At 48.6% G+C, this 24024-nt stretch overlaps 1 protein-coding gene across 1 annotated transcript; it reads left to right on the top strand.

The window, feature by feature from the left end:
• Window positions 1-2: 2 nt before the first annotated feature.
• RNF169 (ring finger protein 169) lies at window positions 3-23390 on the top strand (the record flags this gene model as incomplete). Its single annotated transcript, XM_082043598.1, has 6 exons — window positions 3-336; window positions 8888-8964; window positions 14704-14850; window positions 15649-15761; window positions 16411-16507; window positions 17919-23390. The coding sequence occupies 6 exons, from the start codon at window positions 3-5 to the stop codon at window positions 19128-19130; spliced, it is 1980 nt and encodes a 659-aa protein (XP_081899724.1). The 3' UTR covers window positions 19131-23390.
• Window positions 23391-24024: the final 634 nt, after the last annotated feature.

Raw genomic sequence — 24024 nt, 5'->3', positions numbered from 1 at the left:
AGATGGCGGCGGCGGGCCTGGGCGGCCGGGCCGCGCTGCCGGCGCGGCGGGGGCGGCGGCGGCGTGGGCGGGCCGGGGCGGCGGCGGAGGAGGACGACGAGGCGGTGCTGGTGGAGTGCCCGGTGTGCCGGCAGGCGCTGGCGGAGGCGGTGACGCCGCCCTGCCGCCACTCGCTCTGCCTCGCCTGCTTCCAGCGGTGCCTGCAGGGCCCGGGCCTCTACTGCCCGCTCTGCCGCAGCCGCCTCTCCACCTGGGCCCGCCGCCAGCAGGCCCGCGCCGAGCCCGCCGCGACGACGGCCGCCGGAGGAGGCGGGGAGCAGCGGCCGCCGGACCAAGGTGCGGCGGCGGCGGCAGCGACGGGCGCCTCCCCATCCCCCCCTCCCGGTTCCAACCGGCGGCCTGAGGGGAACGGGAGGGGGAGGGGGGGGTCGCGCGGGGGGCTCGGCCCTGAGGGGCGTGGCCAGCGGCGGATTCAACCCTGAGGGGGCGTGACCAGGTGGGGCTCCGCCCCCTCAGTGGGCGTGGCCAGCTGTGCGCTGAGTTTGCGGGGGCTCAGCCGCTATTACGGGGTTGGTGGGGGTGTGATCCCGCCCTCAATTACAGTGTTGGGAGATGGGTTTTGTTTCCCCACTTCCACTCAGCATCTGTTGCACACACCGAGTGTGCTCGGGCTCCCCTCGCCGATGGGAAGAGGGGAGGTCACCATCCTGCTGCCCCCCAATCCACAGAGCACTGGAGTGGTGTAAAGGGCAGGTTTTAACAAAACACCCCGCCCGGGGCAGCTCTGGCCTCTGCTTCACCCCAAAATGGCGAGCGGATGATTATTTTGATACTAACGTTGCCCAAAAAGCTGACGGTCGCGGCGGTGCCACCCGTCTGGATGGCTGGTAAAAGTCAGGCTGGTTTGTGCCGCGGTGGGAGGCCAAAGCTCCTGTGCCGTGGGAAATTCTGCTCCCTAGTCAACACACAGAAAAAAGCCCCGTCGTTCCCGAGTTCACAGCTTTTTGTCACGCATTTCCTCCCCGTCTCGAAACCCAACAGCCTTCCCCGACTCCTAGAAAACTATTTCCTTTTGAATAAATCCTCATTTGAGCCGGCGACGCTGGTTTTTCCCAAGGTGCCGCGTGAGATGCCCATTTCACCGCTGTCAAAACTCCCAGCACGCCGGGATCTTCCGCGGCGCGTGTTGGTTGGAGCCCCGCAGAGCAGCCGAGGCTTTAAGCAAGGCTTAAATGTCCTTTTAGCCACCCAGGCATGCCTTAACCATCCCTTTTCCAGCGTGTTACTGGTCTGCCGGTTCATGCTTGAGTCAGCGCCCTCTAATTTGCTAGGGGGAAAAAATTGGCAGGATGAGCTTAAACGGCTTAAATGGGTGGTTTGAACTCACCCCGCTGACCTTTGCTGGGAGGGAAGTGGGAAGTTTCCGCGCAGGAGGATTTGCTGAATGGATGAACAGACGGGCTGGCCGGAGGGAGCCGGGAGCGGATCCTCCTCCCTGAGCCAGCCGGAGGAGGGACAGCAAAAATTCCCTGAGTCGATCTGCGCTCCGAGGTACTTGTATCAGTCGTGCTTAAATAGACTCAGCTTGGTCCAGGCTGGCTTGGGTGAGAATATCCAGCCATGCTGCTGGAATGTTTATAGAATCACAGAATGGTTTGGGTTGGAGGGACCTTAAAGCTCCCCCAGTGCCCCCCCTGCCATGAGCAGGGACATCTTCACCAGCTCAGGTTGCTCAGAGCCCCGTCCAGCCTGGCCTGGGATGTCTCCAGGGATGGTTCATCCACCACCTCTCTGGCCAACCTGGGCCAGTACACAGTGCCTTGGTGGGTGGTTTTGAAAGAAAAATTAACTTTAATTCTCTGCTTGTCTTGATTTGTCTGAGGTGGGTGTGTTTTGCAGCAAGGTGATCATGTTAGTTGTAATTTTCCGCCTGCCCAAACTTCCTAAAGCTCTGGAAATGTCTCAAAGAGAATCGTGGGGTGTCTGAGAGGTGCCCCCCAAACGCGGACAGACACCTGTACTCCAGTGCCACCTTGTAGTCTTGATTACAGCTTTGTCACGGGCACTCTGAATTGAGCTGGACTAACCCGTATTTGCACATACTGTGATTGCGGTTCATACCATAGACCTCGCCACCGTAAAATCGCGCTTAAAGTGGTTGATTTAGCAGTCGATGAGGTGAGAGAAAGTGAGATAAGCTAAAATGATCTGTAATCTTGAATGGCATTCCTAGTCTAGGCTCAAGCTTGTCCTTAAGCAGCGCTGGGCGGCTGCGTCGGGCTAAAAGCTGTGAAGGTAATTGACCACTTATGTTGTAGTTGGGCTTAATAGTGTGGAAATCAAAGTTGGTTGATCTGTGACAAATTGTGACCTGCTACATGCAGAGAGGGAGCTGTGGATGTGGTTTATTGTGACATTAGTGAGGCTTATTGAAGAACCACAGCAAGGCTGAGCTTGGCGGGAACCTCTGGAGATCCAACCACTCCTCAAAGCAGGGTCAACCTCTCCTGTGTCACTTAATGATCTTCATGGCCCTTTGGTGGTCAAGATAAACAACATCCGTGGCTCTTTGCTCACCCACTGAGCCAGGCACCTCATCCCAGATGACTGCTACATTGGATAAGTGTGCTTTCCTGTTCATACATCTATGCTGACCACCTCCCAAGCACCTTCTTCTCCTCCTTCATGAGTCTGGAAATGCTTTCCAGGAGTTGTTGTTCCTTGGGATTCCTGAAGCTGGTCGTAGAATCACAGAAGGGTTTGGGGGGTTTGGGTGTGAAGGACCTTCCCAGCTCTCCCAGTTTCCCCCCTGCCATGAGCAGGGACATCTTCACCCACTCAGGTTGCTCAGAGCCCCGTCCAGCCTGGCCTGGGATGTCTCCAGCGATGGTTCATCCACCACCTCTCTGGCCAACCTGGGCCAGGCTCTCACCACCCTCAGGGCAACAATTTCTTATATCTATGCTGAAACTCCCCTCCTTTAGTTTAAAACCATCATCCCTTGTCCTATGGCAACAGGCCCTGCTCAAAAGTCTGTCCCCATCTTTCTTCTCGGCCCCTTTTAAGTCTAGAAAAGCCACATTAAGGTCTCTGTGGAGCTTCTCTTCTCCAGCTGAACACCCCAACTCTCTCAGCCTGTCCTCCCAGCAGAGCTGCTCCAGCCTTGTGACCATCTATGTGGCCTTCTCTGGACTTGCTGTCACCATAAAGACTGAGGAAAGGAGGCATTGAACATCTCAGCCTTTTCTGTGCCCTTTAGCATCAGGTATCCTCCTGACCCAGCAGCAGAACCACATTTTCCTTTTGGTGCTGATGTCCTTGTAGAAGGCTTTCTTGTCCATCACGTCCATTTGCTTTCCACCCTTTTGACTCTTGTCTCCTGTACAACCACACTGACACCCTCTTGAAGCCCTGGGAGGACATTATCGTAGAATCATAGAATAGTTTGGGTTGGAAGAGACCTTCAAAGGTCATCTAGTCCAACCACAATGTCTGTCAATGTCTATAGATCTGTGAGAGGTGGCAGTAAGGGCAGCAGAAGCAGGTTCTTCTCAGTGGTGCCCAATGACAGGACAGGGGACAATGGGCACAAACTGAAACACAAGAAGTTTCGCTTTCCATAAGAAAAAGACTTTTACTGGGAGAGCGATGGCGCCTGGCACAGGTTGCCCAGGGAGGTTGTGGAGTCTCCATCCTCGGAGGTGTTCAAAACCCAACTGGACATGGACTTGACCAGGTTTCTTCTGGTGACCCTGCTTGAGCAGATGGGTTTGGTCTCCAGAGGTCTTTGCCAACCTCAACCATTCTGTTACCAAACACTGAAGAAGCTGATGTATTTCATTAAATCGCTTGAAATCTTCAAAATCTTAAAAAACGACCTGGGACGACCTTTTGATGTACCTTGACTATAACAGCTTAAATTGGCTAATTAATCACGGTTTCAAGTCTCAATTTTTGTCATTCACTTTGAGATTCATAGGTCCCACGTCCCCTCTGCCTCCTCTCCAACCATCTTGAAGCACTTGGAAAAGCATCCTAGATGTTGGTGTAAAACCAGATTTTGAGCTCAAGATGCAATACTGGCTGTGAGACTTCGCTAAGTATGATTTTTTACATTCCAACAGTTGCCTGGTGAAAGTCTTGGAAGGCAGATAGGTGCAGCAGATGGGAGGCTCGTGTTTGAGGATTCAGCCAGCCAAGAAGAAGAAGAAAGAGCAAACATATTCACGGTGAGGTGCTCAACCTGATTTGTAAGAAAATAAGCACATTCACATTTCTCCCAAGGAAGATGGAACAGCCTAAGAATCAAGACAAAAGGATGTTGTGGAAAAGGAGAAGCAGATGAGTTTGTGGCTGTGTCTTCTCCCACATCGGAAGAAGTTGTTGTCCCTGAGGGTGGTGAATAATCAGTAGATTATTCTTAGCTTGTCTTAGTCCCCGTGTCCCGTTTGCTGGACCACAGGTGCAGGGCAGGAAAATGGGGCTGGCGATGCCGCGTGTTGTCGTACCCATATGTGACAGCCCAAAATCTTCCTACAGCTCCAACCCTACTGATTCTTTCACTTATGAAAATTTACAGATTTGTGGCCAGAAGGTTCTAAGTTTTAATTTCTTGTTTCCACAAATGCCCTGATGCCAAAGTATATATATGTATATATATATATATATATATGTAATTTTCCATTGGCATAATCTAACGTAATTTAATTAACACCCTTTTAGAAGAACTAGAGGAGCTACTCTTGTTGGGAAACTGTTTCCAAAACTCTCAGTCGTCAGAAAACTTCTAACTTGTTGGTTTGTGTTTTGAAAACATTAAGATCTCGTCTTCATCTGCAAGTATAAACACAAACTGCTGGAAGTTAAAATGAAAAGAACAGTGAGAACCTCAAGATTTTGATCATCCCTGCCAGGAATAGAGGAGGGAGCTACAGAGTTTGCTGGGGACGAGGAGGATTTGATTTGATTTTTGAGCTTTGATTCACCGGATGGCATCAGTTTATTGAAACCCAGGAGCCTCTGAACAACACAAGGGGAACCGAAGTGTTTCTGAATCAAGTTCAGCTTCTTTTTATTCAACTGAATCCATCACAAGATGGGTGTTTCTGAATCTTTCACGGGTAAATATAAAATCTGGTGGCCGGGAGCGTGGATTAATGGTGTAACACACACGTCTGTGCACGAACGTTGAATGTGGATGGAGTCGGTCAAGGCTACGAGTCTCTAATAAAGACAAGCAGCGTTAAATAATTAGAGGATGTTTTGGCCTCTCCACTAGCGTAGAAATCAGTTGTTTTTATCCGAGATTGAGGACAATAGGATGAAGCTCTCGTCTGCCAACACAAAAGAGCAGGATGTCGGGTTTGACGCCGCCGCCGCTGCGACTGTTTTGGTGCCATCGCCCTGTTTGGAAGGAGCCAACATTCCCGACGACCTTTCTGAGTCACCTTTGTTCAGAAACCATTTCTGTGGACACACAGCAAGCTGCAAAAATCAAGTAAAGGCCATTTTTTCCATCATTTTACGCATTCCCGCTGTTCTCCTAGGCCATAGCGTGCATCAAAGCAGCCGAGTAGACTTGTAGTATTTATGTTTGATCACATAAGGATCACAGGTGATGCTCTGATCACATTTTCTTCGTCTCTAGCTGCATCCCAGTGCGAGGACTGGTCTGGTTCCATTTGCACCGCTGTAACCCAGAAACTATAACGGGATGTTCTAAGCATGGATATCCAGTTGTGCAGACATTTATGTTTTCATCTCTTCTACGTGGAGTTAGAAATTTGGGGTCTCTGTCTTATGACCCATCTATAAAATCTATAATGGTTGCATAAATATGCTCTATATAAAGACACTATACATAAAAATGTGTCTACCTGATGTTAGACCACTAGCTAAACCAGCACAACTTTAGAGATAAATGTTATTCCATTATTTAAATTCTATTCTGGCTTGCCGAATGCACATAAGCAATGAAAGCAGTTGATGTGGCTTCTCTTTATCGCTGCGTGTTTCCCTCGGCTTAGCTCCTGCGCTTTTATTACCCTGGCGGGGGAAAAATGAGACCACACCTGGAATATTGTGTCCAGTTGTGGCCCCTGAGTTCCAGCAGGACAGGGAACTGCTGGAGAGAGTCCAGCGCAGCCACCAAGATGCTGAAGGGAGTGGAGCATCTCCCGTGTGAGGAAAGGCTGAGGGAGCTGGGGCTCTGGAGCTGGACAAGAGGACACTGAGGGGTGACTCGTTCATGGGGATCAATATGGAAAGGGTGAGTGTCAGGAGGATGGAGCCAGGCTCTTCTCGGTGACAACCAATGACAGGACAAGGGGTAATGGGTACAAACTGGAACACAAAAGGTTCCGCTTAAATGTGAGAAGAAACTTGTTCCCGGTGAGGGTGTCAGAGCCTGGCCCAGGCTGCCCAGGGAGGTTGTGGAGTCTCCTTCTGTGCAGACATTCCAACCCGCCTGGACACCTTCCTGTGTAACCTCATCTGGGTGTTCCTGCTCCATGGGGGGATTGCACTGGATGAGCTTTCCAGGTCCCTTCCAACCCCTGACATTCTGGGATTCTGTGAAATATTCAATGATTTGTTCAGCTCCGGCGTTCCCTCTCCGCAGCTCCTCGGAAGCTCCCGAGTCTGCGCTCACCAGTGGGGAGGGACTGAAATTACGCAGCTCTTCTCTAAGAACTTTTATAATTGAACTAGTGGGAGGTCTGATGGGTGAAAACAGGATTTTGTGAGGGTTTAAACAGGACGTTTTGGCACCGGGGCTGTGACGCGTCCCCAGGGAGGAGGCAAACGCCGCCGTGAACCTGATGCCCGCGGGGCAGTCGGTCTGTTTGATTTCCTTACCCCACCGTGAACTTTTTCGTTTCATGCCGACGTGTTTGAGCAATAAAAACGCTCCCTCAACAAAACGTGTGCGATGGATCTGCCAGGTTATATCCCTTAATTTTAGCAAGCTGGGAAGAGCAAATACAGCGGCTGTTTCCTTCTTGTTCATACCTGTTTCATCCCAAAGTTTGGGATGATGAGCGATGCTGGATACGAGCTGAGCCAAGACGGTTGCTCAGGGCTTATTGTTTTATTCCGGTTGTTCCTTATTCCATCCAGGCTCCTCCGACTGTACCACAACTTGCCCAGACTTGTGCTGCACAGAAGCGAGCGGGAGCTCGACAGGATGAAAATAGAAAGAGTCGCTTGGGGAGTAACAAACTCCAGCAATGGAGGTTAAACTAGAACCCGGTGCCAAGAAGCTTTTTGGTTTCTGGATTCCCGAGGGGGACGGGAGGAAACGGGAGCAGGATGGGGAATTCCTGCCGGACAGAACGGCCCGTCCGCTCCCAAATAGCGACCTCGGGGAAGCTCAGAACCTTAGGAAGAGAAGCACGACTTGAAAGAGCTCGGTTGCGGGTTCATTCTATTACTGCATGGAGGAAATACAGCAAACCGAATGCTGCTGAACTTTTCTCCAGGTGTTTGTATCGGTTCACCAAGCAAACTGTCAGGATTCTTCTCTCCCTGATAACTGTTTGCAGAGCAGACTTTCAGGAGACAAAATTCTTAGGAAAAAATAAGAAATGTAATGCAGAGAATAGCAGGAGGGCTGGATCCAACTGGGAACCTGCGCAGAGGTCCAACCGAGCATAGAAAACCACAGACTTGTATATCTTTACAAACCATTCACACCATGATTCAGTCCAATAGCAAAATTTCACTTTGGGGTCTTCTTGCTTCTCGTTGGATCTTTTTCTCTGATTCCACGTGGGCCTTTGTTTTGTTCAGCTGTTGACATTGTTTCTGGTCCATGGCCTTAAAGGTGCTGTTTTGTCTGGATAAATCCTTTCTTAGCAAAGTGCAAAATAGGCCTTATCTTAAAATTGTTCAGTAGTTGCTTTTGGTAAATATGAGCAGACCTTTACAGCTTAAAATTTTAGCAAATCCAGGAAGGAAAGAGTGTATTAAAAATCATACAACCTTTTATCTCTAAATAATTCATTATATTTAGTGTGCATCTACTTAAGCTAAATGATTAATATTGAACTTAAGTTGGGCTCATCCACTGACCTGTGAGTAGTAAAACCATCGCCATGCAGCTCCCTTATTTAGCAGGGGGAGCTCAAAGTGGCTCATCCAGGCTGTCGTATTTATAGAATGAAGAGGTTGACTTGTATTCAGATTGCACACAGTAGGAAAAGTCTGCACGACGCTCCCCGTGCCCACAAGTTATCGGGGTTCGGTTCCCGTTCTGCTTCCTATGGGTCTCCTGGAAGGATTTCTTGGCCCCACTGCAGCTCAGGCCTTTCCCTCCTCTGGAACCTGAACCAAACTGCTGCTGGTTCGGCTGGGAGGGTCGAGAGCACCCGCCACACTGCGGGACGGCAAACGGAGGAGTAAAAATGTTATTTATATAGAAAATAATATTCTCAAGATGATGGCTTAAACAGCAGGGTGTGGATTTGGGGTGTTGCTGCTCTCAGCCCGCGTTTCCTGGGTGTCTGGCTGGAGCAGACTCATTAAGCCTGGTTTTATTTCTAGGACTGAGACTTCCTGTGACATCTCGGGGCTGTAACTTAACATCTGTGTTTACGTCCTAAATACTCCCCCGATGGCTCGTCGAGAGCTCTTGAGAATCTCCAGAGAAACTCTAGAAGCGCACAATGGTGTTATTAATACTTGGCCGCCCTCCTCCGAGCGTTTCTGTGTGTTAAACAGAGCTTTGATAGCAGTATCGTCACATAAATATATGTGCTGGAAAAAATGCTGCATAACCTCTCGCGCAGTCCCTGGAGAACTTGCCCATTTTGGGAAATAATGGACAACTCTGATCCTCATACACTAAAATGTATTTCCTTTTGTTTTTTATTTCCCCTTCTCTTTGCAGACTTTATATTCAGAGCACCCATTAAACTAAGCAAACCGGGGGAACTCCGCGAAGAATACGAAAGCCAGCTAAGGAAGGTACGGTATTCGGCGTAATCGTGGGGTTTCTTCCAGAATAAACTGGATTTCGTGCAGGAATGCCATCATGTCCGTCAATAGATTTAATCAATTTTCAAAGCCTTGATCTCTGGAATGCTGGAGACAGGCTGGAGAGTTGGGCAGGGAGAAATGTAATGAAATAGAACAAGGGCAAGTGTAGAGTCTTGAATCTGGGCAGGAACAACCCCAGGGTCCAGTGTAAGTTGGGGAATGACCTGTTGGAGAGCAGTGTAGGGGAAAGGGACCTGGGGGTCCTGGGGACAGCAGGGTGACCATGAGCCAGCACTGGGCCCTTGTGGCCAGGAAGCCAATGGTACCTGGGGTGGATGAGAAGGGGGTGGTCAGTAGGTCAGAGAGGTTCTCCTGCCCCTCTACTCCGCCCTGGTGAGACCACACCTGGAATATTGTGTCCAGTTGTGGCCCCTGAGTTCCAGCAGGACAGGGAACTGCTGGAGAGAGTCCAGCGCAGCCACCAAGATGCTGAAGGGAGTGGAGCATCTCCCGTGTGAGGAAAGGCTGAGGGAGCTGGGGCTCTGGAGCTGGACAAGAGGAGACTGAGGGGTCACTCATTCATGGGGATCAATATGGAAAGGGGGAGTGTCAGGAGGATGGAGCCAGGCTCTTCTCGGTGACAACCAATGACAGGACAAGGGGCAATGGGTACAAACTGGAACACAGGAGGTTCCACTTAAATTTGAGAAGAAACTTGTTTCTGGTGAGGGTGGCAGAGCCTGGCCCAGGCTGCCCAGGGGGGTTGTGGAGTCTCCTTCTGTGCAGACATTCCAACCCGCCTGGACACCTTCCTGTGTAACCTCATCTGGGTGTTCCTGCTCCATGGGGGGATTGCACTGGATGAGCTTTCCAGGGCCCTTCCAACCCCTGACATTCTGAATTAAAAGCGACAGCGATGGGCAGTGTTACTATGGGTCATTAGGGTAAGTTTGTCCCCTTTCATTAACTGGTCTTAAGAAATGCAAACACTTCTCTGATCGAGGTGTCTTCCATGTACTTTGCGCATAAAGTCTTGCGATTTGTGGCATTTTTAGCAACATTTGTTGAGAAATGGTTTGGGCAGTGGTATAAGTCTTAAGCACACAGGAATCTTATTAGTATAAAAATCTAGTTTATTAATTAAATGTGCATCACTGTATTTGGCCATTTATATTTTTTTCACTATAACCTTCATGAGGATACTCAAGGTATTGTTGGCGTAAAGAAATAAAGCTTTTTATATAGATATTAACCATAAACCTCGCTAGGGTTTTATAGATTTCCCTGTGAGCGGAAGACTTTCCATTATGATATTGGAGCAAATTCCTGCTGGACTTGTCGCTCGACATCTTCAATCCAGAATTTCCCTTGAACTCCTTGGTTCTTCCAAGTGTCTCCAAACTGATGCAAAACTGCATCTTCTGGAAGGATGAAACCATCTTTTCTCCCATGATCCATTAAATAATGTATAGGAGCATCGCATCCATGCAGGACAAAGCAGGGATTTGTCACCGTTTGCTAATCCCCATCACTTCATTAAACCAACTTGAAGTGCAATTTATATAAAGTCCAATGAAGCACATTTGAAGCAGCTGAAGAGGTTTTTTGCATCTACCGCTTCAGGAAAAAAAGATTCCACGTGCCAACACTTCTCACTTCCCCACAAAAAGGCAATATTTTAACATATTTCTGGCATTTTGGGACATGGTTTTTATGTCATTCCTGTTCAGGCTGCTGCCTCCTTCTTTCTGCTCACTGGCAGATAAGATTTCTTGCCCGTTTCGACTTAAACTCGCTGTTTATGACCCTTGTTTTAACGAGCTGGGGATTTTCTGAGTCATCACCCAAGAGAAAAGGGCGACGTGATTTTTGTTGACAACCGACGATACGCTCACGGTGTTTCCATATCCCCTAAAAAGCCTCACTCAGCCTCATTAAAGCGTCTTTCTATTGCGAGCCGTGTTATTGCTTATGACCACACGCAACCAGGAGGGAAACTCCTACCTGGGCATGTGCTGACATGCAGCTTTCCAGCCAGCAAACCCACACGGTTTATTGAGCAAAAAGAAGGTACCAAACGTGAGCTCAGCGCATTGTTGGAAATATATGTTAGTCTTAAGCACAATCTTCCTGACATTCTCATTTCTTACGCGAATTAAATGAGGGATTGCTTGTGGAGTGTTTTTTCCTGCAGCTCTGAAAGGCTACAGACAAGTTAAAATACATTATCTGATAATCACACACCTGATGATGCTGCGTCCAGGATTTAAAGATGCTGCTCAGATAATATAAGATGCTTCTTCATGTTTCATAGCAGCTTGTTTCAGTTTCTCATCCTCACGTCCCAATGCAATGTTGCCACGTTTGTAAGTAAATCCTGCGGGAGATAATTTCCATTAGGCTACTTAAAATGATTTTGATTAGTAAAAATGTCACCATTAGAATTAGCTTTTGTTTACAGCCTGAACTCTGCACCTGAATTTTCGTATCTCGTTAATTAGGAATCCTGTTGTTGCTTTTGCCACTGTCAGCAGAGCTTGTGTTTGCACCTCCCGTTAACGGTGCCGTGTCCTGGCCTAAAATCCTTAAATATTCCCGTGTCTTGTTACATATGCTTGTGCCTTTAGATTTGAGAACTGAGAATTTTATAAGTTAGGCAAAAAAAGTGAAGATTTCCGTAGAGCTTATTTCCATGTGAGAAATACAGAAGGGACAGAAGTATCTCAGCTGGCCAAAAGGAGTCATCTTTGACAGGAAGCTCAACATGAGCCAACAGTGTGCCCAGGTGGCCAAGAAGGCCAATGGTGTCCTCTCCTGTATCCAAACCAGCGTGGTCAGCAGGCCAAGGGCAGTGATCCTTCCCCTGTGCTCTGCATCGGGGAGGCCACACCTGGAGTATTGTGTTCAGTTCTGGGCCCCTCAGCTCAGGAAAGAGATTGAAGTGCTGGAGCGGGTCCAGAGAAGAGCAACAAGACTGGGGAAGGGACTTGAACACAAGCCCTATGGGGAGAGGCTGAGGGAGCTGGGCTTGTTTAGTCTGGAGAAGAGGAGGCTTAGAGCTGAGCTCAGCACTCTCTAGAACTACCTGAAGGGCAGTTCTAGCCAGGTGGGGATTGGGCTCTTCTCCCAGGCATCAGCAATAGGACAAGGGGCCATGGGCTTCACCTCTGCCAGGGGAAATTGAGGCTGGAGATTAGAAAGCAATTCTGTGCAGAGAGAGTGGTCAGGATTGGAATGGCTGCCCAGGGAGGTGCTGGACTCACCGGCCCTGGAGGTTTTTAAGCTGAGATTGGCCATGGCACTTAGTGCCATGATCTAGTCAATGGACTGGAGTTGGACCAAGGCTTGGACTGGATGATCTCTGAGGTCTTTTCCAACCCAGTCCATTCTGTGATTCTGTGATCTTTATGATAAATCTTGATGTTAACTTGTTTTTAAGATGATACTTTCGAAAGTCTCTTTAAATATTGTTCACGAAACGCGCAGCGGACTGTTCGTCATGTCTGCATCGTGTGGCCGCAATCTGCATTAGTCAGACCTTGTGTCGTCATTACTGCCTGAGATTATTAATAAATCAGGAATTCCAAGGTGATACATTTTAAAACAATTCTAAACAACAAGTCAGACAAGTCAGAAAATATTTGCTAATCACCCAAATTAGCCAATCAGGGGGAATTTTCCTGGTTTCTGCCTTCTCTCTTCATCATCTCTGGGGGTTTGGGTTCAGTAGCTTTTGTGTTCTTCCCAGCCTGAAAATAACGATGTGCTTTTTGTGGAATTCATCGTGAGCTCTGTTTTCTTTGTCATCCGCATGTCCATGCTTCTTATTTCCCCCCATCTTGCGGCACAGAAGATAAATACTCAATATTTTTGGAAGGATGAGTTGTTTCAACGCTGCCGTGAATTTTCCTGGAGGGTCCCACAGCAAAACTGTCCCAGAAATCAAGGGGGAAATTACATTGTGTGAGAAGAGAGGGAGTGTAACAGAGCAGCTTTTTAAACAACTGGGATCTCTACACCCAAACGTGAGGGATAAACAGAATGATTTGGTTTCTTAGTGCTTGTCCCGAGCGGTGATTCATCAGCGTGACGGAGATCTATCAATCAAAGGTCACGCTTGTTGGCCCAGAATTATGCGCAGGGGTTGGGTGGAGGAAGAAGGAAGAACTGGGTGTATATACGTATAGAGTATTTATGGCCTTTGTGCAAGTCTGAAGTTGAGGAAGAGCTGAAAGACAAGCTGAGGGAGAAGGGAGCCGGGCGATGTCCTGGGATGGGACTGTCTGAGGTACGTATGGCAGAGCCTGTTCCTTTGGAAAAGGGGTGGAAAGGAGGGTGGAATCATGGAATCATAGAGTAGTTTGGGTTAAAGGGACCTTAAAGCTCCCCCAGTGCCACCCCTGCCATGAGCAGGGACATCTTCACCAGCTCAGGTTGCTCAGAGCCCCGTCCAGCCTGGCCTGGGATGTCTCCAGGGATGGTTCAGCCACCACCTCTCTGGCCAACCTGGGACAGGCTCTCACCACCCTCAGGGCAACAATTTCTTCCTCATGTCCGGCCTGAATCTCCCTCCTTTAGTTTAAAACCATCGCCCCTTGTCCTATCACATCAGGTCCTGCTCAAAAGTCCATCCCCATCTTTCTTTTCAGTCCCTTTAAAGGCCGCATTAAGGTCTCCCCGGAGCTTCTCTTCTCCAGGCTGATCCTGTAGTTCAGGAAGAAAAGTTTCTGCAGGGAGAGCCTGGCCAGGGGAAGCTTGTGGAGACTAAAGATTGACCTTGGTTACTCAAAAGGGATGGCTACATGGTAGATTGTGCCTTTTGGAGTGAGGGAAGGAAGGCAAATCATAGAATCACAGAATGGTTTGGGTTGAAGGGACCTTAAAGCTCCCCCAGTGCCCCCCCTGTCATGAGCAGGGACATCTTCACCAGCTCAGGTTGCTCAGAGCCCCGTCCAGCCTGGTCTTGAAGGTCTCAAAGTGTTTGCACTTCTCTGAAATCCACTTTTCTCATTCCCCACTCTCCATATTACTGGAGTTCCACACGCTCCAGGATGGGCAGAGGATCTGCTGGGAAGGTCCAGTAGTGCAGCATCGCAGCTTTTTTCTTTTAATTGCCAGGGTGGTAAAATGTAGCAAGAAAACATCTAAGAACACATCAGATACATAGGGGAAGCCTTGCTAGTCGGAGGCGATACCAAAAATGCTGAAAAGATCAGGAGAGCAGTGAGTTTTGCTCTGTTTCAACAGTTTCAGATTTCTTATATTATGTAGGTTTCAATGTGAGAATTGCTGTATCTAACCAATTTAATTTATTAATGTAGTCTACATGTCCGCCAAATTGTGTCTACTGTGTTTAACTCCATTTGAAGCCTAAAACTGAAACACTGTAGCTTGCATGATTTTATTTGTAGCGTGATTATCTACAAGTAGACAAAAGCTTTTGTCTCTGTGTTAGAGGAGAGCGTGGCGGAGAAATCTTTGTCAAACCCTGGACCGTTCGCTGTTTGGCCAAGGGGAAAATATCCACGGTATTTGTGTGGAGAGCACGAACGTGAAGGCGCTGTAGGAACAAACCGGTTTTCACATTGTTGCTGCAGAGAGAAGCAGAGAAATGAAGACACGAAATTAAATGCTGTGGCCAGACTCTTGGAAAACCGCTTGTTGGCAACCAAGCGTAGGACTTGAAAACATTTTAACCACGCTGTCTCTTTTTGTCATTATTTCCAGCTGAGAGAAGAAAAATTACAAGAAGAAAAAACTTCTGAGGATCTGATTCACAAGTTTGTTCTCGATGACATGGAAGGAGGCAAAAGAAAAATGGAAGAACAGCAGAAAAAAGATGAATCTTTAGTGCTCAAAGTGAACCAAGAGTGTGTAAGTAAGATTGTGTTTCCTTTTCCGCGTCGTAGGCACTGGCAAGTGAAACACTGCTAGAACTGGTTTTTGTAAGACCTTGACTAGCTGAGTATCCCCTTCCTGCTCGTTGAGCTTCCATCCTTGGACACAGGGAGCTTTTCTAGGGTTAATTAATGGATTTTGTCGTAGCCCTCGAATGCTGCGAGTGAACAGATCATAATGAGAACTGTCTTCTGAGGTTTGTGGATGTTCTTCTAGAGGTTTCTGCCCCCTTTTTACCCCCTTTACTGGTGGCTGAAGGTGCAGCTTTTCCAAACGTATCCATTACATCTGGAGAGGTCACCGCTGTGCTTTGCGCATCCTCGGTCTTCATATCTCCACCAGTCTTCCGCAGCGTACGATACTGTAGCCCAACAGATTCTTCATGCTGAGCTTGGCCTGTTTCTCATTTCAGTCATGAAGCTCAGCAGGAAACGCGTTTTAGCGTTTAAAGACTGACGGGCTGACGCATGGGTGCTGAATAACATCCCATAGTACCTTTCATGTAGGATTTTCTCCCCGTTCCTCAATCAATAAATTAACTTTCTTTGATGACTGACAGCTATACATAGGAACTCTATATTTATTTTTGCTTTATTTATGCTTTTGGCCAAATTTCTGAGCTGTCACAGCTCCAGCGAAGGAGCCACACGAGCAGTTGATGTCCTGTAGGTTTAATCCTTTGGAATCTTGAATATCTTTGCAAAAAAGAGCTTTGTTTTCCAAGCGGTTCTTTTTGTCATATGTGTCAGCTAACTCTCCCTTCATTGGCTTCAGTTTCCTGAACGTCTCTCGGATTCGGAGAACGAAGAACCGTTCCAGGGCAAGCAAACGCATCGCTCGGCTTTTGTTTCCAAGACCAGCGCCTACTCCTTTGCTTTCCTTTCAGGGTAAGATGCTGTGGTTTTATTTAAGCCCATTATATATGTTCTTTTGACTCTTCTTCTAAACATACCTGAGATGCTTTAAGTTAAAATGGTTGTCCCGATCCAAAATAAGTAATATTTTTAATGGAATTTTAGAACTAATTGGTAGAATGTAGCGTCTGCCTGATGACCTGTTCTAAAACCCTGAACATTAACAAAGTCAGTGTTCATCCCACGAGGCAGAAAAATCATTGCCTGTAGATTTAAATGACAGAAATTGTTAAAATATAGAATTCTGTGCGATGGATCCACTTTCTCCAGCACAGATGCTCAGAGTTCGCATCAGCCCCAAAACCGCTTCTCAGTGAAAACCATTGCACGACGCGCTGGAATAATGAATCGCGTTTACGCTTGGGAAGCGCGGAGGTTTCCGTAGCGTCATCGTTAGCTCTGACCTCAGTTAATTACGAGGCGGAGGCGTCATTGTGTTTATGAACACAGCCCGGGGCGCTGCGGCAGATCCAAAATTCCTGGATCCCTTTACCCCGAGGGTGTAGGAGGAATCTCCTCCAGAGGAAAGATGCCAAGGACGCTGCCTCCCCCACAGGTATCTCCTGCCAACTCCATTGGGCTGGTTGTTCTTGCTCCCCTTTTTAACCCCTGTGCTTTTCAGGAACCTGACCAAGGTGGAAAGGAGCCGGAGCTGCAACGACACCATTCAGGAGAGATCAAAGAGCAGGCAGAGATCAGCCCCAGCCAACAAAACAAAGGTACCGACAAAAGGTTTCGATGTATAGATGTTCTTATCTGAGGTTACACAGCGCCGGTAATCTGGAGATATGAAATAACCGTGTTTGCGGCGCTGCAGGTGCTGCATTATCGCCGTGGGGCCAATCGCTTCCTCGCAGCTCACAATAAAAACCTGCCGGGTTAGAAATTACCGAGCAGAAAAGTAGACTACCGAGATGTTCGTTAGCACCGGAGGATAATTGGAAGTTGGAAGGATACTCATCATGCTTTTGTTTTCTAATTAATTTGCTTTTCAAGGCTGAATCCCCCAGCCGATTCAAGAAAAATCTTTTCAAAGTTGAGAAAAAAATCCTTTCTTTCTCCCCCTTTTCTCTCCTTTTCTTTCTGAAACTGTTTAAACAGAGCAAAACTCACTGCTCTCCTGATCTTAGGACACTTTCTTTTGCACTTCCACACGATGGGAAGAGCTGCCCTGGTCTTGTTTCATCTTGTGTCCAGCAAACCAAGTGAATTCACCATCTGTTTTCCCCCTGTGCTGGGCACTGGGGAGGCCAAACCTCCAATCCGGGGGCAGTTTTGGGCCCCTCACACCAAGAAAGTCCTTGAGGTGCTGGAGCGAGTTGAGAGAAGGGAACGGAGCTGGTGAGGGGCTGGAGCACAAGTGTGATGGGAGCGGCTGAGGGACCTGGGGGGTTCAGCTGGAGAACAGGAGCTGAGGGGAGACCTTCTGATCTCTGAACTGCCTGAAAGGAGCTTGGAGCCAGGGGGGTCGGGCTCTGCTCCCCAGGAACAAGCGCCAGGAGCAGAGGAAACGGCCTCAAGTTGCACCAGGGGAGGTTGAGGTTGGATGTGGGGAACAATTTCTTCCCCAAAGGGCTGTGGGGCATTGGAACAGGCTGCCCAGGGCAGTGCTGGAGTCACCATCCCTGGAGGGTTGGACAGATGGACATGAGGTTCTCAGGGACATGGGGCAGTGCCGGGGGTGGGAAATGGTTGGACTCGATGATCTTGAGGGGCTTTTCCAACCTAAATGATTCTGTGGTATCTTCATTCACGGGTATATCAAGCCCTGCAGTGTCAGCCCTCAGGGCACAACTTAAACCATCAGCTCCGAGAAGTTCCTCAGCAGGACGCAGACTGGATATTGCTCGTTTAACAAATATCTCATTAATCCATTGTGCTAACTGCGTACTGTGTGTCTTTGCATTTCATTTCCTAAATCATGCCCAGGCCCTGCTGTTTGTAACAGAAACATTCAAGCTCTGATTTGGGCTCACTCCCTGGGCAGTGCTGGAGTCACCATCCCTGGAGGGTTGGACAGATGGACATGAGGTTCTCAGGACATGGGGCAGTGCCAGGGATGGGGGAACAGTTGGACTCAATGATCTTGAGGATCTTTTCCAACCAAAATGATTCTATGCATCCATGCAGGTCCCACCCATCACCAGCACATCGACGCCGCTGGTTGGAGTTTTGTCGTCCACCCAGAACAACCGCTGCCTCTCAGCCCCAGACCTGACAGCGGAGAAGCGCCCCGTTCTCAACCCCGTTTCGTCCCTCTCGGCCCTGCACAAGCCAGAACGATCCATCAGCCCCGAGAGCAACGACAGCATCTCGGAAGAGCTCAACCACTTCAAGCCAATCGTCTGCTCCCCGTGTACTCCTCCCAAGAGGCTCCCCGACGGCAGAGTCCTGAGCCCTCTCATTATCAAATCCACCCCGAGAAACCTAAACCGGAGCCTGCAGAAACCAACCACCTACGAGGCCAGTCCTAGAATACTGAAAAAATGGGAGCAGATATTTCAGGAGCGCCAGATCAAAAAGACTCTCTCAAAAGCGACTCTTACGTCCTTGGCTTCGGAGCCTGGGGATGACGTTTTAGTTCCTGACGTCACCATTTCCAGCACTTGCGCTAAAGAGCAGCTGCAAATTCGGGACGATCACCTTCCGCCTGACACCACAGCAGACGCTCGCCCCGAGCTGGATTTCTTCCCTTCCATCAGTGAAACCAAGTTGGGAAGGGGGAGCGAGAAGAACAGAGAGTCACAAGCCTTAACAACAGATGACAGCGCTGCCGAACCAGACATGAGATCAAATGTCACCTCCCTAAATGTGCGAGTGTCCGAAGTTGCTGACCTCAAAGTGAACACGTTCATGGACAAATCCTGTCTTGGTCTTGGCGCAAAAATGCTGAGCAGAAGACTCATGGGCGTCAGCGCGTCGCTGCCGGACAACACCACGCTGGGAGTCCCCATCAAAACGTCAGGAAAAAAGCAGCTGAAATACCTGAACAACAGCGAACTGATCAACGTGCAGAACAACACCTGCAACTCCGTGGAGAACATCATCGGCGAGCAAACCCCGTCGCTGAGACGAGGCCGCAAAAGACGCTGCAAAACGAAGCACTTGGAGCACAACGGCTCCGTCAAAAGACTGCGGCACGTGGCGGGAGAGGCGGGTTTGGCTCCGGAGGATCGTTTGGTGCGGGAGGTGGAGCAGAAGCTCCAGCAGGAGGAGGAGGACAGGAGGTTGGCCCTGCACCTGCAGCGCATTTTCGACAGCGAGAACAGGACAGTGGAGAGGCGGAAAGTGCGAGTCGATCGGTATCTGCTGCGCTCCAAGAGCACGCTGGGTGCCAAGTAGCGCCGCCGGACGATGTTGCCTTTGTAGAGGACGATGAGGTTTATCAAATTATCTTAGAGGAAAACTTATTTTTTTGTCATACTTCCACCCGCAGCAATTGTTTTGTTATTTTATTTTTCATTTTGGTGGTGAGATATTTGCAGGCCCAGTTCAGAGAGAAGCCAGAGTCCTTTCAGATTAACAAAAACAAGGAGAATGGGGAAAAACAAACCCGTCCAGCTTTTTTCTCGCAGAGAAGTGTCCGTCGTCCCCATGAATACACTGCAACGCCCGTACACGCAGCCAGGGACGCTGGGTTGTGTGGGGTGCGGGATAAGGACCTTGTCCATTCCGTGCCTTCCCACTTAAAAAATCAACCCGCGGAGAGGAAAATAGGCTTTTTCTGTCCTAAAGAGTCTCCTCCTCTCTGCCTGCCCCGTTTGCTCCCTGGCTGTGGCGCTCAGAGCGTCACTGATGGCAGCGGGTTCCAATGACCTGACTCGATGGCCATTGGGAGGTTGATCTGTATTTCTGCTAAAAAATACCAAATAGATCCACCCGTAGTACTTACAAATGAATGTATCTCGCTCTCCGCACCGGCCGTACGGATCACAGGTTACTTGCTTTAAGTAAAAAGCCAAATGCAGTGAAGAAAGATATAAAATAAGGATTTTTTTTGCTGAAAAGCCTTATAGGAACGTGGAGTTTCTTGGGCAGCAGAGCTGTGATCTAGCTGGTCCCTGCCTCTCTTTCACTAATGTTGAAATGTAGAAAGGGAAACGCTGTCCGGGTGGTTTAGGGAATGAGATTCTCCCTGCTGACACGTTCCTGCTGGGTTGAGAGATCTCTCGGCACAGCTAAAACCTGGTTTTACACATCCCAGAGCATCCCAAGGTGGCATCGCAAGGTGTCCAACATCCTGTCCTGGGCGTGCAATGGAAGAGTTGGGCCAGAATCCCAGCCCTGCCCCTGCTCCGAGCCGCCTGGCCTCAGCTTCAAACCACTAAAAAAGCTCAGGTGAACGATGCACTAAAATAATTCCCACTTAAAAAGGCGTGAAATCGGAAGGACCAGAGCTGGCTCAGAGCCCGGGCGCGGCGTTGTCATTTTTAACACCATTTTATCTGTTATTTCCAGTAATCAGACTCAAAAACTATCAACTCAGCTTGGTATTTGAAAGCCACCTTGCAGAGTATTCACTGGGGACGCTCGGTGCTCGCTGCAGTATTAATGATCTCGCTGATAACGAGGGGTAATTTCTGCAATTTAACCGCGTCCCCACAGTTTAAACAGGTGGAGCTGATCTCAGAGAACGGTCATTGCCCAATTTCCTCGATCTAATAAATGGTTGAATTTCTCCCTCCACCTTAAATGTTTAAAAAAGAAGCCAGGAACTGGTTTTATTTTTCATTCTGCGAGGACCCTGGTGCTTTTTTCCTAATTGAACTGGATTTATTTTTTTTTTAAGGAAAAAAAAAAAAGAAATCTTATATTTTAATGGATAAAATTTATATATTTTAAATACTATATTTCAACAAATTGACACTTTCATTTTGAGAGATCTTATAGCGATGATGCCGTAATATATATATCTCTATCTCTGTATCTCCCTAACACACAAACTACTGGATGGTTTAAGTCGGACCTAGGGCCGGTTAGACCCGGCCTGCGCTGTCCGGCCACTGCGGCTTGTGGGCCACATATTTTCTGTGCCCTCTCCCATGCTGCAGCCTCGTTGGGTTTCTGTTAATTAGAAGGAAATTAAATAATTAGGCCTTTGACCAGACATAGAAGAGCAGAACTGAGAGAAGGAGCGATGGGTCTGGATCGGCCCTTCGCAGTGAAATAAGCTCAGGAAGGAAAACCCACAGCTTTACTCACAATTCTTGCCATTTTCTCTCAATATTTGGAGGTAAAACATGTGCTTCTCAAGTGCATTTAGATGTATAATTCTTTTTACAGATCCCTTTCTCCATGGTTAATCCCTTCAGCCCAGATCAAACTTCCCCAAATCGTTCCCTTCTTCCTCACGGCGCTTGGGTGGGTTTAAGCCAGGCTTGGGCTCTCCAAGCGAGCCTGCACCACAAAAAAACTACATTTACATGCCGAACGTGTCCTTTTCTTTGCCCTCAAAAGAGATTTCGCAGTCCAACGCACCAGGCCGGTGTCTTAAATATCTTCTTTTTACAAGATAACAGAAATATTTAGGTTTTTTGTGTGCTAATTTCCTCTTCAAATCTGAGCTGGGCAGAAGCGCGAGAGGCGACGCCTGAGCTGGAGTTTGTCGCCAGCCAAAAGGAAAGTTTAATGGGACCCCTCGCACCCCCAATTTCTTAAATTTTGCCTTCACTGGGAAGCTGGCTCCCCAAAACCCAGAGATCCCGCATCCCAGCAGCGTTTCTTGGCTCCCTGAGCATCACGCACGATCCGTCGCATCCGCACGGAAGATCTTTGGCCGTGGTGGTGGTTGAGATCGCAGCAGATTTCCATAAAACATCAGGGTAGGATCGATCTTGTCTCTGTGCCCACAGGCTGAATGTCTATGTTTCGCTTCTCCATCTCGTCGCTGAAGGACTGGGGGAAAACACGGGTTGTTTTCCAGCCGTCTCTCTTGCCGAGAACCTTTGGTTTTCTGCCTGAATTAGCAAGAACGCAACTGCCCTCGGCCAAAATCCACCCGAGACGGTGTCGGGTTCAAGACTTGAGGCGACGCGAAGCTAGGATGAATGTTTTTATTAATTTAGCACTCTACGTTTGTGTGAGCTTGCACAAAAAAAATAATTGTATATAATTACACTTGTAAAAGAGCAGGAATTCCCAGCCTCCACTCTTTAAAGGTGAGGGATGATGCTGCCTTTCGCCACAAATCACGCCAGCCGAGAAGTAAAATACCTCTTGCTGAAGGGTGGATCTGCAGAGGCTCTTGAGATGAAACCACATATTTATTTACGCTCGGACAAAAGTCATTTCTAACCTTCCTCCTTTCTGCGGCCGCCGTCGCTCAGGGATGAAGGCGGGACAGCGCGGGCGGGCGAGCATCCTCCCAAAACGTGAAGCTGTCTTGTCTTCCGAGCAAAGTAAAAATGAGATTGCACTTACCCATGGGGCTGGGGTTGGGTTGACGACAGAAGGACCGTGTCTGCCAAAGATGCCACCGACTCGGGAAAGTTGCTTTCTGACCCTCCGGATCTCTCTGGCCGGGTAAAGCCGTTACAGAAGAATCCGCGTTTGGAGTCAGCGAGATGAGATAAATGAAGGAAAAAGTGCCAAAAGAAGGGATCATGCCAGATGATTGTATAATGTTGTTCTATACTGTCAGTATTTTCTTCTTCCGATGCTCTTGTACATGCAGCGCACAGTAGTCATGAAGTGTAGCTTGAACAAGCGCTTCTTTGTATTTTCTCAGTGAAAACTGAAGCCTTAAAAGACTGATTTTTAAAACAAGCCTTTAGCAACGCTCCGAGGACGGACCCAGGGACCCTCCAACAGCCCCGCAACACCTCCCTGGCACCCGAAAGGTTGACAAGGAGCTTGTCCCATGCGGTGGGAGAAGCATTTGACAAAAAACCCGGCGCCTCTCACCTGTTTGGACACCCGGGATGAAAATCAACGACTGTTGGACGTGACGATCTCGCGTGTCCTCGCAAAACGGGGACGTGACACCGATTCGAACCGCAACACAAAAGCTGGGATGATCCCCACGCGTCCGACACGAACCTTTCTGTAAAACACCGTGAACATCAGCTCGAGAATTCGCTCTTCACTATGCAAACGGAAAAACCTTCAGCTGGTTACAAAGGGGGGGTCTGCGTGCGCCGAGTTTCCTTGGTGTTCACTGTCCAAACTGTTTAAAATCTAGATGTTGCTACACTCTTTTTTTCTGATAATGCTTTAAATTGTCGTGCTTTCGTATTCTCAGCTCGCCAGCAGAGCACTGGGGCGGGGAAAAAGGACTTTTAATGGTCGTTTTGGGTCTCAGCTGAACCACCGTGGCTTCATCTGAATGTTTTTTAAAAAGCGATGGAAGTTCCTGAAGGACTGTGGACTTGCATGTGTAAAATGTGTGGGTAAAAATGACATGCAGGCGTCTGTCATGTTGTGGCTTCTGTTATTTGGAAACAGAGTAAATCCTGCTTGTGAAAAAAAATATATATATATTGTCACAAACCAGAAACATGCCAACTGTGTACAAAGAACGTGTTACGTTTTAACAGCAACGAGGACTTGAGCGGCAGGACCAAGGCCAAGGTTAAAACAGAATAAAACCAGGTTCTGACAGTGTTTTTGCAGTTGCTGAGTTATTTATGTTTCGCGGGGAAAAAAAAAAGAAGGGTATAATGACATATTTTTCATGTAGGTGAGCGGCCAGTGGGCAGCGAGCATCCCCATCGCTTGGCCCGACCCCTCTGGTTGCACGGACACAGCTGGTTTTAGGAAGGATCTAGGTTTTTAATAACTATTTTGTGCACAGTTCAACTCCCTGAGCACACTGGGGTGCGGCTGGTTGGGCACGTACCTGCGGCGGGACGTGTTTCCCCGGCATGAGACGGATTTTCCCCAGTGCTTGGCTGCAGGACAGAGCGATACTGGGACGGCACGCAAGGGCTGAGCAAACCGGGGCGCTCCTATTAATTTGTCGTTAATGATGACGCTGCTGCTCACCCGCAAGCCCTACTGGTATAAACCCCATCACAAGCCGTGCTCATCACTGGACAGGGCAGTCACAGTGCTCCCCATCCTCTTCCAATCCCCAAAACCGCAGCAGTTTTTCCGACAAGGTGGTTTTTGTGCAGGGATGGGATTTTCCAGGAACTGCAGAGCACGACAGCGAGCTCACATTGTTTTCAGGTATTGGTGCTTTCAAGCTGGAAGCTGAAAAGCTGAATCTTGTCACCCAACACCTGATTTTCCAACC

The sequence above is a fragment of the Streptopelia decaocto genome (genome assembly GCF_964273445.1).
Source record: "Streptopelia decaocto genome assembly, chromosome: 1".
Taxonomy (NCBI): Eukaryota; Metazoa; Chordata; class Aves; order Columbiformes; family Columbidae; genus Streptopelia; species Streptopelia decaocto.
Note: the sequence above shows the minus strand (reverse complement) of the source record. Positions and strands in the feature narration are given on the sequence as shown.